We start from the raw sequence: 14,936 nt of genomic DNA on the forward strand, positions 1-14,936 counted from the left end.
ACCCTTATTACTTAAAAAAAGAAAAAGATGTTATTTCTTGTGTGAATTTAATGCTTTCTGTAATTTTTTTTAATTTTTTTTTTTTAGTTTTACCAAAATTTGATGTTATGATAACAACACCATTATACTACTCGTTGAGAGAGGAAGATGTAACTGGTGTTGTCACTGCAAAGTAAGTAAATTATTGATACCATTGCCACCCTCACTCTTAAGGAAATGATTGTGGGTCTCTAAGTGTCAAAGCGAAAACTTATATTTAGAATGCTAAAAAAGTGCCTTCTAGTCAAAATTAGTTGGCTAGCATCCATTTCTAGTTACTGGATTTTTTTGTAATAATGCTAGATAGATCTTCAGACTTCTAGTTAGTTTTTTTGGTCTGGTAAATGTATTTCTAGACTATAACCAAGACATTTTTAGCTACCTTATTCAGAAAATTTCTTGAGTCTTTTGCTTATAATGTATTTTTTTAGGCATTTTTTTGTTCTTATGGCTCTTTTATGGTGCTCTCCAACTTACTGTGTCAAGGTCTGTAGGTAGAGTAACTATATTTTATTAGACTACTTGGAAAATTATGCAAACTTCTGTGCACATCCTTCTTGATCCAATTTATCCACATTGTGGATTTGAGGTATATACTTCTCCTGCCTATCAGAATACCTATACCTGTAAAAGGGTGAAGAATTAAAAACCCTTGAGAACTTCAGAAGAGACTTCACTGTAGACTATTGTATAAATAATATTTTATTTTTCGGCTGAACAAATACCTAGGAAAAAAATATAGGATGCATTAATCTCAAATAGAAATTAATTTTATTTTGGTAAGACGAGAGCCAGATAGAGGTACCTGATAGGTCCATTCAAGGAGACCTGAAATAAAAGGTCTTTCGTGGGTTATTTAATGCATAAAATACATAGCTTCTAAAGAAGCACTCCATTTATAAGTAAAATGCAGAAATGATTGTTTAACAAGCTATTTAAATTAAATCTTTGGACTTTTGAGAAAAAGCTTCCTTTCCTAGAGCCAATGCAACCTGATATTATAAACCATCTAGGTTTCTCATAAGGGGCAATTTTTAAAAAAAAGTTTTCCTCAATATTTTTCCCTAATCTGCTTTGCTTTTGGAATCCATTATATGCCAATGTGAATTTGGTTTCCAAAATTGTTTTGGTCTTCTACAGGGTACTTGGCTCCTTCATTAGATATAAAGTATTTGAAAGTGTACCTGTCTGCTGCAATAAATCCAGACTTGAATGCCAGTGAATTGCCTGATTGAATCCCAGCAGTGCCAAAGTTTTACTGATACGTCATCTTTATTTTAAGGGAATTACTTCATTCCTGATGACTGTTTTTATAGGCGTAATGCCTCTGTATACAAAGAGTTTATATGTCCCTTACACTTGTAGATGTCATAAAACCCTTTCCCTTTCTCATCTCTGGAGTATTATTAGATTAAGTTAAATACAGGGATGCTACCCAATGGCAGTATCATTTCAAGGTTAATGGCAGCTTATTACTGTAATTAGGTCTGCTTGGAAAGACTGAGTTCAGGTGCAAGACAGTGTTGTCAGAGTTCTTCCTGTAACTATGCTATTTGATTATTCTTTCCCTCTGCTTTTCAGCTTTGATATCTCTTAAATGGCTGCCAGTCAAATCCATAATGATGTAAAGTACACATCTGAATGTATTACTACTGATGGACTAGAATGATTTTGGTCCCCTCCCTGCCTCCTTCTGTCTGAATCTGATAATATCGTGGTTTCTGTTATGTATAACTTTGAAATATTTGTACAAAATTTTTATTTTATTACTGCTTACTGACTGCAGGTTGCTAATGGCATTCTAAGAAGTGAATATGTTACAGTTTTCAGATTTGCCACAGCTGCAAGTTATGTTTGCCATGTAATAATGCCATGATTTCTTTGGACTGTGATTACTAAATAATTTGAGTACAAATATCTTGCGATCTTTCATTTTGTGTTAGCATTTGGGAAGCAAAACACTTGCACCTCCCATGTCCCATTTTAACTCTACTTCATATTAGTTATGATGCTACATTGGTGTTCTATTCAATAACTGGCTTCCAGTTTAGCTTAATATAGTTAATTTTCCTACATTGTCCAGCCCACAACAAAACTCATAGGTTTATAGAGCTCTTGTGCAGGAAAGAGCAGCACTTTGTGTCCTCTCCAGGTTTTGGGCTTCTGGCTTTAGTGTCGATAAACTGGTCTCAGTATTGAAAACTCCATGTTTCAAAGTGCAAATGGGTTGTAGCCATGTTTGAGGCCAAGGAAAAATATTTTAGTAGAATCTTTTGCCTTGAGAGCTCTTCAGGAGCCCAAGCCCTGGAGGTGGCATGTTGTTTGACTTTGACTGATGTGTTTCAGGTACACATATGGAAAGCCAGTAAAGGGAACTGTAACGGTCACTTGCCTTTCTGTCTCTTACTGGACAAACAAGAGAAATATCACAACAACAACGGAGGTGAGTCTTCTGTTAGCAGTTTGTAGCATTATAGACTTTAAGCCTGTGTCTTCTTTTGTAGGTTAAATATGCCTGGGACCATTCTCAATTGCTGAGTTCAGCTGGCATGGTCTATGGAGTGGCTTGCATGGATAGTATTAACTCTTTTCGATTTCCAGAATAAAGTGTTTACATTCAGACTGCTTGTTGGGAATGATACTCGGCTGCTGTGGTCCCTTGAACTGTGCCTGGAAGTTATTTTGGAGCGTGCTAGTTGGCCCAGGTAGAAAAACTTTGTAGGAGCTGTTATAGCAGCATAAGTGGTGGAGGACCTGTGCCCAGGAATGCTCCCTGGCTCTGTGTGTGCCCCTGCACGCTCAGCCCTGTGTTACAAGGCCAGAGGAGACCACTGCAATTGTCTAGGTGGAGCTCTAGCATGGTAGAGACCAAAGCATTTTGCCTACCGATTGCCTAGTAATTACATTGGAGTTACTCTACTAGTTGTAACCTTGAGCACGAAATTTAAAAAGGCATGCAGACTTAGGAGTGGTTACAGATTAATGGTATCCCTTTGCAAAATCAGGCATTTTACTTTTGAGCTGTGGATTGTGTTTAAAACTGGTTCAATTTCTGCTAAATGGTGTGCCTGTCATTTTCTGTTGGCTGACTTCACCAGTTGGCTGACTTCAGTGCCTTCAGCAGCACTTGGCCTACAGAAACTCTGAACTCGGGTCTGTTGGATTGGCTATACCCCCCTCCTCAGGCAGGGACCTCTTCATTGTATTTTTCTGTAAAGCATAGGCGCCGCCGTTCTGGCCATGTAGAAGTGGATAATTCGAGATATTAGAAAAAAGCCACCCTTTCTCCATAAGGCATTGTTGACTCTAGAGAGTAATGAACTTCTATGGGATTTAATAAAATAGTTACCGAAAGCAAAAAGTAAAGGTCAGCGTTCATAATTTTCTGGTGTTGACACTCTAGAATTTCTGTGTGGGGAAAGCTACAGGACTTAACCAGAAATAAGCTGTTGTAGATGGAAAGGTGTCCTTTGCTTTATTGGCTCAACAATTATTTTTTTTTTTAATACATTGCAGATAAATGGATCTGTGAATGTAACCTGTAATAAGCTTATGTTGCAAAACTTGAACGCTGGTCAGTCGTGGCACCAAGGTGACAGTGATTACACAGAGCCAATAGAAATTATCGTGGTGGTCACTGAGTCGCTCACAGGTATGTGTCTGTGTGATGTCTTCTGAGAGAAATCCAAAGAGCAGGTGGTGCTGGGAGAGCTTACCACTATGTGGAAGGGCTTGGAGTGCTAGAAAAGTGTCGTGTGTATCTACATGCAAATATATTATATGAAAAATATATTATCTGAACTGTTCCTTGCCTAGATATTAAATAGTTTAACTAGCTGTTAACTCAGTTGAATACAGTTCTATGCTAAATGATTTATTAAATAACCAAGAAATATGTTTAGGTGGGGGCTTAAAATCAATGACTGATCATTTTTTATGAGAAAAGCAGGTATAAAGAATTGCTAGCATTAGCCTGAATCTTACAAACTTAAGTTTAATCATAACCTTACCTTACTTGTTTGTTTGTAAACCACCTCAGTAGAAAGAATTCTCTGGCCCCATTTTGTCCACTGTCCACCCTCTTCTAGACGGGCTGATTTGCAAACTTAGCCTTTTTGTGAGTTCATGTTCCACTGTACCTTGCATATTAGAAAAATATCGTTTGGTACAAAATTTCTGCCTATCCCAGAAACTAGGTTTCATTACAGACTTTCTGTAGAAAGCCTGCCAAGGTGAAGTTGTCTGATTTGGGACTCCTAAGTTCCCACCTTGTGTCATTGTGACTTAGTCTGTGTAGAGTAGAGCATTACATGGTATGGCTTATTCAGCGTTGTGACAGACAGTACCAGTACGTATACCACCTTTGTACCGATTCTTAGCTGGAAGGCTGAAGAGCGATAGGAGTGGAAGTGGTGAAAACTATGATAGAATTTTTTAAAAATCATGAACAGTAAATAGTATTGCTGCTAAAGGATTATGTATGCCAAAAGCATGTTGTCTAAACACATACAATTCTTCAACAGGAATCTCCCAAAATTCAAGCACCATCATATTTCCAAAGCAAAGTGACTATTTTATTGAATTTGTGGACTACTCCAGAGTTATAAAACCTTCTCTGAACTTCATAGCTACTGTAAGTTCATTTATTTTATTATGATCTGTGCATAAACAAGTGTGACGACTTCTGTTTTTTTGCTTAGATGCCAAAGTTTGCCTCGGATTTTTAAGTATAATTTACAGGTTTGTTTTCAAATTACCTCTTTTCATGATACATATCGGCAAATACTAAACTTAGAGGCATTTGCTCTAGAAAAGGATAAAGTGGCAGGGAATGCTGTAGTGTTGGCAGGATATATTTGAGTATAGTTTGTCAGCAGTCTCGTGGAAGAGAAATCTTTTCAGTTTCTAGCTGATTGTTTTCCATTAGTTGACTGTGCTTTAAAACAATAGAGGAGTTATTGAGTCCTAACCCTCCTAATAATATTTGTATATGGAAGTGTGTGTATACATATATACACACAAACATAAACTTTATATAATGCATATATATAAAATTAAGCAACTGTTACGAAATTCAGTAAAACTCATCAAACCACATTGCTCTCAAGCGAGTGTCTTTTCTGCCTTCTGTCCTCTCTTTCTCATACCAGTTGCAGTCCTCTCCAGAAGTATTTCACGTTCTTCACACTGTCCATAGTCTGCGTTCAGTATTTCTGCGTTTAGCAGAGGTTGCATATTGCATCACTGCATTTTGCTTGAAAAGGGGAATCAACTTTACAATTCCTGAGCCTTTACCGTATAGAAATCAGACCTAAATATCAATAAAATAGACTGAATATGCACTGTCAGAGTAGATTGGCTCAAGCTATAGCTAGCCTGATCATTTGGGAATTTGGTTCTGTTCTTTTCACTTTCCTTGCCAGCATCCCAGTTTGACTCCAGCTCTCACCTGCTTCTTCTTCCTCTTCCAAAGATGAGCTGAGTTGTTGCAGAGGATCCACAGGGGACATCACACACAGACCAATGTGATCAAGTGAAGCCCATTTACTACAACTTTTAGCACAGTTATATACCTTATGCGCTTGTGCACGCGCCTTATACAATATTCTAACTGGTACAATACCCCGTTTCAAGCGACGCTATCTTATCCTCTGTTGGCTGTGCAAGCTTCTTCACGAGGTGTCCAGCAGTTACTTATCTCATTCTTCGGCATCCAGGAGTTGTTTGTCAGGCTCTTCTTATCTTCCTTTTTCCCAGCGTACAAGGACACAGCATCCTTGTCCGCTCCAGCACTTTGTAAACTTATGCTTCGTTCCCACCTAACGGCTGGATTGCTCACATGCCCTCGCCCAGCCAAGAAATCCTCAACACTGAGTGAGGGGTAGCTGAGGCATTTAGCAATTCTTGCAGCTGGCAGAGAAGAAGGTATCAGTTATGCTCCCAGAGGAGCGTGAAGGAACAACTGCTACTATTACTGGTAAGTGGAGATCTGCATATACGCTGTACAGAGAGACGATAGGAAAGTAATGGCAGAGGAGGAGAGGTAATGGAGTGACCGACCTCTGAATTGAAAAAGAAAAGGGAAACATTAGTTCGGTTTTGAATGTAGAAGTTGAATTTTTGGAGTGTGTAATGCAGAAGGAGAATGGTTTTACTATGGATGAGAATCTGCTTGAATGTGGGAGTAAAGGTTGATGTTAAGTTGTAGTTCTGATTGATGGATGCTGGAGCGAAGAAGTTGCAGATTGTCAATTTTGGGCCTGTTTTAAGTCTTTCCTTCAGCTCATTTGATGAATCCATGAAGACATCTAACTTGGCACCATCTCTGCTCATCTGACACATTTTCCTGCACATGACGTAATGTTAGTTTGTCCTTTGTTGTGGTGGTGAGATACAAGTGATAAAATTAAATATTCCAGCTGTAGGTAGGATATGTGTAATTTGCCTAAGAGACAAGCATTTTCAACAAGAAGAGTAATTGGGAGCGCTGAAAGGCAGGTCCCCTTTCAGTTCCATCTGTTTAGCTTTTGCTCTTTTTTTTTACTCCTTGGAGTTATGAATAACTTTTTTCTTGGCTGACTTGCCTACCAGCAGTGCTCACAAGGGATTAAAAATAAAGTTACTGATATGTGAGAAATCTGAGGATGCCCTTGTTTTTTTGATATGATATGGGTGCAAATATATTGTTACATCTTATGCATTGGGCATTTTAGTCTTACCCTGTTCGATGGGTGTTTTCTTTCTTTTTGTTTTTAGCTAAAGGTGACACGTTCTGATAGCAACCAGCTGACAGCTGAAGAGAGGCAGAATCTTGTCACAATCACTGCACAACAGTCAGATGTGCTTTTTCACCACTCTTCACTTTCTCACCTTGAGAATGAGGCAACAGAGGAGAGAAATCTGACAGTCCATGTCCTGAATTACACGGTCCCAGAAAATGGAATAATTGATATTGAGTTTCCAGTCCTGTCTGACACAAAAACTCTGAGAGTTCAGGTATTACTTTGTAATATGTTGCTTTGGAGCAGTGACACACCAAACTGAACGGGCTGTGACGAATCACATGCTGTTCCTACCATCTGCAACAGTTGATATGTCACCTACTGTTATTTTCCTTACCTCATATTCATATTAGAGCTGGAAAGAAAGTGGTGGAACCTGTCAAAAATTGATCTAATAATTGCACCAAGATAGCAAGGGAAAAAACCAAACAGATACCCAAAGCAAGCAGTAAAGTGGTCCTGTACTGCCATTAAGGCTACTATGCTCTTGTAAACAGTACTGTATATGTGAACATCACACAGATTTTGCTGTTTTGTTAAGAGCTTTGTTTTGCATTGTCTCACAGGCAGAGTTCCTCAGCAGTAGGACCGACATAGGTGTTTATGATGTGTTCAGCTCCCCCAGCCAGACTTACCTCCAGGTTAAAACAAAGAGCCAGGATATAAAGGTACAGTCTGAGACAAAACATGCCAAGATCAGAACTGTTCAGGTTACTCCTCATGGTTCCATACTTATCCATATGAATTGTATGCTTTTCCTAGGCTGGGAAGCCTTTTGAGCTGAGCATTGCAAGCAACAAGCCAGTGAGGGAGTTCCACTATCTGGTAAGTTACTGATTTTACATATGGGGACAGTCCAAGATGACTTTTACCAACTTGAGAAATACTCCAGTGAGTGGAATGTGATTGAACATTAGAGGGATTCAGCATTTTTTATTGTGCTTTGCGAAAGAGGTCGCCCCAAAACTTCCTTTCCACTGGGATGGTCCTTTTTGAACGAAAGCTCCATTTTGCAACTTAGCAGAAATGCCGCTGGCGCTGTAAGGAGGTGCTCTCCAGGAGAAGCGTGTCTCTGATCTGGGTGCTGGATTACCTCTGCTTGCAAATGTGTGAGACAAGGTGCAACTGTGAGAGCAATACTGTCTCTGTGCAGAGCAGCTGCGATGGGAGAAGGGGCAGGGATGTCCCAGGAGCAGCCCAAGCTGGGACTTGTCGGCAGGTCCTGCAGGTGCAGGTGGAAGGAGGGGGCTGGCGGAGCCTCTACACAGGTTCAGGACTGTCAGGGCTGAGCCTGCAGGCATGGCTTGAGGGGAGGACCTCCCGGCTGAGGAAACCGGTGGTGCAGTGGGCAGGGTGGCATTGTTAACAAGGGAACTTTGTAGGAAGCATTTTAAAATAAATGGCTTGGGTAATGGCTTGTTTAATGGCTCGGCTGCTGTACTGTATCTTACAGCATCTGGACTGAAGGGTTTATTATATACACCATCATCAGTCTCCCATCCTGTCTGTAACACATGCCTGTCTTGTGCACAGTCTGCACCATAATGATCACGATAACTACAATTCTTTTTCTTTCAGAGACTTTAATAGTAAACCGAATAAGGAAAACCTTAGGACAATATAAAATGTGGACATTCCTGAGTATTTTCTAAAATAGAAACACTCTCTAGAAGATTTAAAAGCAATCAGGTCCAATGCAGTCAAAGGCAGGGAACTGCTCTTCATGGCTCTGTCTTCATTAGTAAGTGGTATGGTCCAACAGGAACAGATTTAGACTGAAAAAGTTGATGCTATGGGCCTGAACTCCAGGTATTTCAAGATACCTTCAGACTAGCTCTAATACGATCTGGTAAAATGAATGCCTGTTTTTAACTGGAACATGTTAGTGGGCCCAGTTCACGCTCTTCTGTGGTGCAAACCAAAGTGTGGTAAGTAGGGGTGTTTGGGAGATTTGCTTTTAAAATTGTATTCCTGATCCAAACTTAAATGCTATTATAGGTGACCCACATGACCCGGCAGTATTACTGTTGTATTTTTATGTTCTCATAGCATATGTTGTGCTGTGCACTCGTCGTTGTAGTTCTTTACTTGTCCATAGTGATACAGGAATTAAAGCATGGAAAAAATCTATATCTAATATCTAAATATTACATTACCTGCCTGTTCCATACCCAGTCTCATAGAACTGGTCAACCACTTAGTAAAAGAAAAAAAATCACAGCTGTATGTCTCTTACTTTAACAGCTATTTGTAGAAGGAATTGCAGAGCTTATGACATACTGAGATACCAATATATTGAGTGTTTCATTTTTCCCTTTCAGGTGTTATCTAAGGAACAAATTATGGCTTATGGCACAAAGGCTGCAAAAACATTCACTTTAACAGCAGAAAATTCCTGGGCTCCTTCAGCATGTATACTGGTATTCTATGTTGATGAGCTTGGTGTGGTTGTAAATGATGCTTTCACTGTCCCCATTCAGCCTGTTTTGGATAACAAGGTAACTATATTGAACTTGAGTCTGAGACCATGTTTTTGTCTGTTTGTTGCATGGTAAACAGTATTTTAGATCATAGGATTGTAAATGTAAGAACTTCCTCGCTGAGCATCTAATCTGAGGTTTGCATAAGTCCTTGGGAAGACTTTTGATAATATCAGTGCAGTTAGGGTCCAGCTATTGCATATCTGAAAGAAATTTCTACTAGCCCTATGTTTTCCACATGAACAGACACACAGCCTCTCCTTGTGTTTTTACTAGTTTGGTCAATTGTGAGCCAAAGATTGCTCTGGCCAATATAGTGGAAAAGTACTCATAAGTGCTCTAAGTGTGGAACTGTAAACATTTATGAAGACCTTGTTCTAGCCAGGCAGTGGTCACATTGTACGTGGTGTGTCCAAGATGGTGAGAAAGCTGCAGGCACACGTTTGTTGATTATGGTTATTATGTACCAGCATCTGAAGAATCTAAATAAATAAACCCCAAATAAGATAATTTAGTTGAAACTTGGGAGTTTTAGGGTAGATATAGGAAAATACTTCTGATGAGAAATGCATAAGTTTGGTTCAGCCTTCTGGAAACAAGTTGAAATCTTTCCACTGGTTGCAGTGTCCACAAATAAGTTGGCATTATATTTTGTAGCAATGAGGTAAGGCCTGATCTTGAAAATACCAGTTTGATTAAATGTAGTTTATGGATGAAAAACACGATCCTAGTGTATCTACGGAGAGGATGAAAAATTGGGATGATAGATTATGAGAATTTAATATCAACCTTACTGTATTTGCTATATTTCACTAGATAGTGAAAAAATGTAAGATAAGGAAAGAACTGATCTCAAAGGCTTCAAAATTTCAAGCTATTTCCATTTTGCCATTTCAGTATTGGCCACTGAAATTAATTCAGTACTGTGGAAAGCTATTTTCTCTGTAATTTGTAGCCTTGCCAAGCATTTGATTTCTGTAAATGAGTTAGTAAAATCAAATATACAGAGCTGCAGTGCCACAGTGTACCCAGAAACAAACCATTTTTCTGCGTGAATCAGTCTGATGCTCATTGACATTGAAGCACATGGTGTTTCATTTATGTTGGCAACATTAGTGTGTTTGCTTTTGCTCTGTGATTTTCATACTGAATGTGCTTGGAAGATACTATTACACAGATTTATCAGAGGAAGGGTATGATGTGGCTGTATAGTCAGATGTATAAATACATGTATTTACATGTAGGGTCAAGATTCAGTTGCTTAAGCACAGACATCTAGTCTCCTCCAAGAGGCCACAGGGTATTCGAGGTGTCATCACGGGATGGGTGGATGTTTGAAAGGTCCTATGGGAGACCTATCCCTTTCTGGAATGGGAGCTGAGTGTCAGACAGCATGCTGCAGGACATCTCAAGTGGTTCCAGGTGCCTTCAGATGACTGAGTCTCATCTCTGTATGTGAGTTACGTGTCTAAACTCAGTTTACAGAGAATCAGTTGCCCTAAAAGAGTGTGGTTTTCAGTTATTCTTCCCGGACTGCAATGCCTGCTGCAGAAGGGTAAGTTACGTGTCCTGTCTGGCAGCACCACTGGACGTGTCTTGCATACCTCTGAACTTCTCAAATGGCTCTGAGCGCCAGTGTTTATGTAACTGAATCCCACCCACAGCCAGTACAGTCAGTGGAGCCTGTAGGACTGTTTTCTTCACCACCACTTGGATTTATGCTTCATGGTGAGGTAAACTGCTATCTAGTCTCCATTATTTCTTTTGGCTCTGTGTGTGATGGGAACTTAAACACTGAACTGAAACGTGGACAGCTAAATGTAGGCAGCTTAAGTGTGGCGCTGAATTCCACCTCACGACTTTGTAGTAGTGGTGTTTTGATGAGGGAAGAGAGTAAAATTGTTCATTTTAAACATAAATTCTGCATTGTCATCTGATGCAGTGGAAATGGGATGCATTAGAAATACCTTACAGCAGATGACCCTTCCTTTGTTCAGTACCCTGGGGAAGGCATACTGATGCTGTATTAGCCTATTTATTTCCTTCTTCCTTATCCATGCACCTATTACTTATATCCCTTTTCTGTATTGATATCACTGTGGAACATTTAGTTGTAATCTTTGAGAGATGATTTTTTTCCCAAAATAGTCTTTCCCTAAATACGATACAAGCTGTGTTTGCATTGATAAACAGCGAATGCGTTTCTTTTACTGCCCTCAGCTGTAGAAACCAGTGTATCCTTGTGGCTCAAGACATTGCGGCTTGTATACTAAGAGCTGGTTGAAATGACGATGAATCCCGATGCTGACTTCCCACCAGTCCAAGGAAATGAGAAGCTAGGAGAGGAAGAGAGTGAAATAAATGCTGTAGTATTTTCCCCAAAGTCCTAGGAAAAGCAAATTCAGAGTCTTAATGATAGGCAATTAAGTTAAGAAAATGCTTCCTCGGAGTTGTTAGTGGCTGTAAATATCACTGTATAATTTAAACCAGTGCTGTTTTTTAATTTTTTCTAGATTAAAATCTCTTGGAGCAAAGATAAGGTCAAGCCGTCTGAGAAAGTATCCCTTAAAATCAGTACAACAGAACCAGGATCAGTAATTGGACTTGCAGTGGTTGATAAAAGCACAAAGCTTCTAGGAGAAAGTAGTGACATAACAGAAGATTCTGTAAGTAAATGGGAGAAAAGGTTTTCATTGTTGCGTGTATGAAAGATGTATGTTTATGGAAAAGTTACAGTTTATATGCTGAATGAGTGGTGTTCTTTGGGTAGGGTTTTTAGTCCTTAATTACACAAATACCTTTTACTTCTGCAAGTAGTTTATCAACACAAGTGGAAAAGACTCTGAGGCTTACAAGGTAATAGGCCCAGCATTTCTAATTCCAGTTAACTCCTTTATTGTTCTTCCATTTGATAAACTGCTCAGTTAACACTTGGCAGTTTCTTCTTTCAGGAAAGACAAGTCATAAAAACTCACTAATGATTTGTGCTTCGTGCTCTTTAAAATTAGTAATATAAAATAAAGAAAGAATTTTATTTTTTCAAGAGCAGAATAAATTATTAATATTTTTAAATTCCCTTTACTTGCAGAAGCTCTAGTGCATCAACAATTTGAAAGAGCTGACAATATACATCATTCCCAAAGTGCTCAAATGACATAGCCTAAGTGCCATAGAATATCAGTGTGCTGTAGGCTCCCATTTTAGGCTTATATAGTCTTGGTCACTCTTCCATTAATCACGAAACCATTGAAGCCTAATCCCCTTCATCCTGTCAGAGATTCTTTTCTCTTTGACATGAGAGGTAAGTGAACTGCTGCTTGAGGTACAGTTCTATGAATTAGCGTCTACAACAGTGAAAGTTCTGAAAAATGTGAGTTTGCATTCATTTTTCAGATAATATTGTTTTTCATGTCTTAGGTCTTCCATGAGCTCAATTTATACAGCACAGTGCAGTATTTCCCCCTGGTCAGAGGTTCTTTTGGTGTCTTTCAGGTACTTTTTTTTCCCTTTTTTTTAAATTCTAAGCTGGGTTTTTTTACTGCTTAGTGATTTGCACATCACTTGCTAGAAGAAAATGCCCTTTTTAAAGTTTGGGACTGTAGACAATGTACTGTTTTCATGGCTTATGTGGGTTTTGAGTTGTGACATTTCTCAATATGTAAATACTCTGAATGCAAGGAAAAATGTTTATACTTTCACAAATATGGATTGCTTTATGCTTGATGTTGTCTTCCCTTTGAAAAGTTTTCAGTCATTAAGGCAATATTCATATTCAGATGATCTCAGTTTTGTTGGTTCCTGTATATTATTTGCTTTAGTTCTATGGTTGCATTATTATGATGACTTTATTTTCTTAAAAAGAAAGAAAAGAAACAGAAAATAGATAAGCACTGTTGATGTTCTGAATGTCCTATATTGAGATCTACTGTATAAATTTTATCCAGAAATGCGGCCTTTGGGTATCAACTGATGCAATTCTTGAGGAGGATAAGGAACATTTTCTCTGTAAGTAATAAAAATAAATGTAGCCAAATTTAATTTACTGAGTGGGGAAGGAGGTCCATGGGTTAGGGCCCGTATTAGGTCTTCTTGCTGTACTGCATACAGGCTGCATCCATCCTTGCAAACCATTACCATTTCCAAGGTTCAAGACATACCAAATATGACTAGTATTTTTAAAACTTCCTTTTTGCTGCTGCTCTGAGTGACACTACCCCTTAAAGGCCTGAGGATGAATGGAGTTTTTATTTGCAGTTCCAGCTGATACATGTTGCAGTGGTTTGTCATGTGTAGCCATATTACAGCAGTTCCATAAGCACTTCAGAGAGGCCACGTAGAAATTTAAATTTGTGTGAAACTTTTTTTATTCTTAAAAAAAACAAGCCAGAAAAAAAAAAAAAAAAGTTCCTTATGTCACAGGGTAGTGTTACCATATGTAACAAAGCTATAGATTATACTCCAAACACTGTATTAATATGACTTTTATTAACTGTTTTAATTTGATTTTTCTTAAACCTAGATATTTGTAAGTAGGACAGTATTTTTTATTTTGTAGATGGTGGAATGATACCCATAGAGGATGGTTTCGGTGATGGGATGCCGGTGTCTAAAAATGGACCTCCTGACTTCAGCAATCTCTATGTGAGGACACATTTTCCAGAGACTTGGCTTTGGATCGACACTAAAACTAGGTATAAGATTAGAAGTAAATGGAAACTGATTTACACTTGCCGTTATTCTTTTGTAGGTTTTATTAGCATTCTGCACTGGTGCTGAAGAGCAGGGTTAAAAATGTAGTATTATTTATATTCTACTACCACCTAGAGGCCACAAGTGAGATTGGAGACCCACCAAATGAGGCATTGTACAACTGCACAAAATAGGACAATGCCTGACTGAAGGCCTTGTAGTTTCAATAGAAACTAGATAAAAATCCTGGAGACAAAAGAAACTCTCTTCCTTTTACAGATGGGGAGATAACACACAGGGAGACCCAGTCTTTTTCTCTACAGTACAGGAGAAGATGGTGATTAGCCCAGAACGGGAAATCTGTTCCTGTCTGCACCTAATTCAATGAGCAGTTCAAACTGTCAAATGATGGTGAAATCTGACCTGTGTCATGAAGCACAATCTTGTATTCTTTCACAGCTTTCACAGACAGGAAGTAACCATCATCTGGGATTGTTTTAAAGGATCTGTAAAAGTTGATTGCATGTAATGTGATTCAATGTAATTGCCTTCAATTATTATCACGTAATTTAAAATAATTTAATTTTTTTTAATCATTTTGATCCCATCACAAATATTTCTCAACGATTAGGAAAAGAAAACCAGATGATAAACAGCTTTTCCTGCCGAGAGTTTGGACTTAAATTTTGATGCATTTTAAGCACTCGTGTCCACTTACTGATGTCTGTAAATGGATGCTTTTGAAAGCCTAATCTCCCCTTCTGCCATCAGATCTGACACAGACACCACAATGGAAGTCATTGTACCTGATACCATCACATCCTGGGTAGCCAGCGCTTTTGTGATGTCTGAAAACAGCGGGCTTGGAGTGACGACTGCTCCAGTGGAGGTACCATGGCACTAGACAGTTTTGCTTTAAACACTGGTAACACTGTAGGTTATTACT

The 14,936-nt window shown here is 38.8% G+C and overlaps 1 protein-coding gene across 1 annotated transcript in view; it reads left to right on the top strand.

Moving 5' to 3' along the window:
• The window catches only part of CD109 (CD109 molecule), an 83,445-nt gene that overhangs the window by 30,999 nt on the left and 37,510 nt on the right, over nucleotides 1–14,936 (top strand). The window contains exons 7-19 of the mRNA XM_049818149.1: nucleotides 88–172; nucleotides 2,386–2,482; nucleotides 3,556–3,691; nucleotides 4,563–4,672; nucleotides 6,796–7,035; nucleotides 7,388–7,489; nucleotides 7,584–7,646; nucleotides 9,143–9,319; nucleotides 11,815–11,967; nucleotides 12,719–12,793; nucleotides 13,246–13,306; nucleotides 13,857–13,992; nucleotides 14,762–14,879. Coding sequence (XP_049674106.1) covers nucleotides 88–172; nucleotides 2,386–2,482; nucleotides 3,556–3,691; nucleotides 4,563–4,672; nucleotides 6,796–7,035; nucleotides 7,388–7,489; nucleotides 7,584–7,646; nucleotides 9,143–9,319; nucleotides 11,815–11,967; nucleotides 12,719–12,793; nucleotides 13,246–13,306; nucleotides 13,857–13,992; nucleotides 14,762–14,879 — 1,553 coding nt within the window. The remainder of the gene's footprint in view (nucleotides 1–87; nucleotides 173–2,385; nucleotides 2,483–3,555; nucleotides 3,692–4,562; nucleotides 4,673–6,795; nucleotides 7,036–7,387; nucleotides 7,490–7,583; nucleotides 7,647–9,142; nucleotides 9,320–11,814; nucleotides 11,968–12,718; nucleotides 12,794–13,245; nucleotides 13,307–13,856; nucleotides 13,993–14,761; nucleotides 14,880–14,936) is intronic.

Source organism: Accipiter gentilis, chromosome 15 (assembly GCF_929443795.1).
Source record: "Accipiter gentilis chromosome 15, bAccGen1.1, whole genome shotgun sequence".
NCBI lineage: Eukaryota > Metazoa > Chordata > Aves > Accipitriformes > Accipitridae > Astur > Astur gentilis.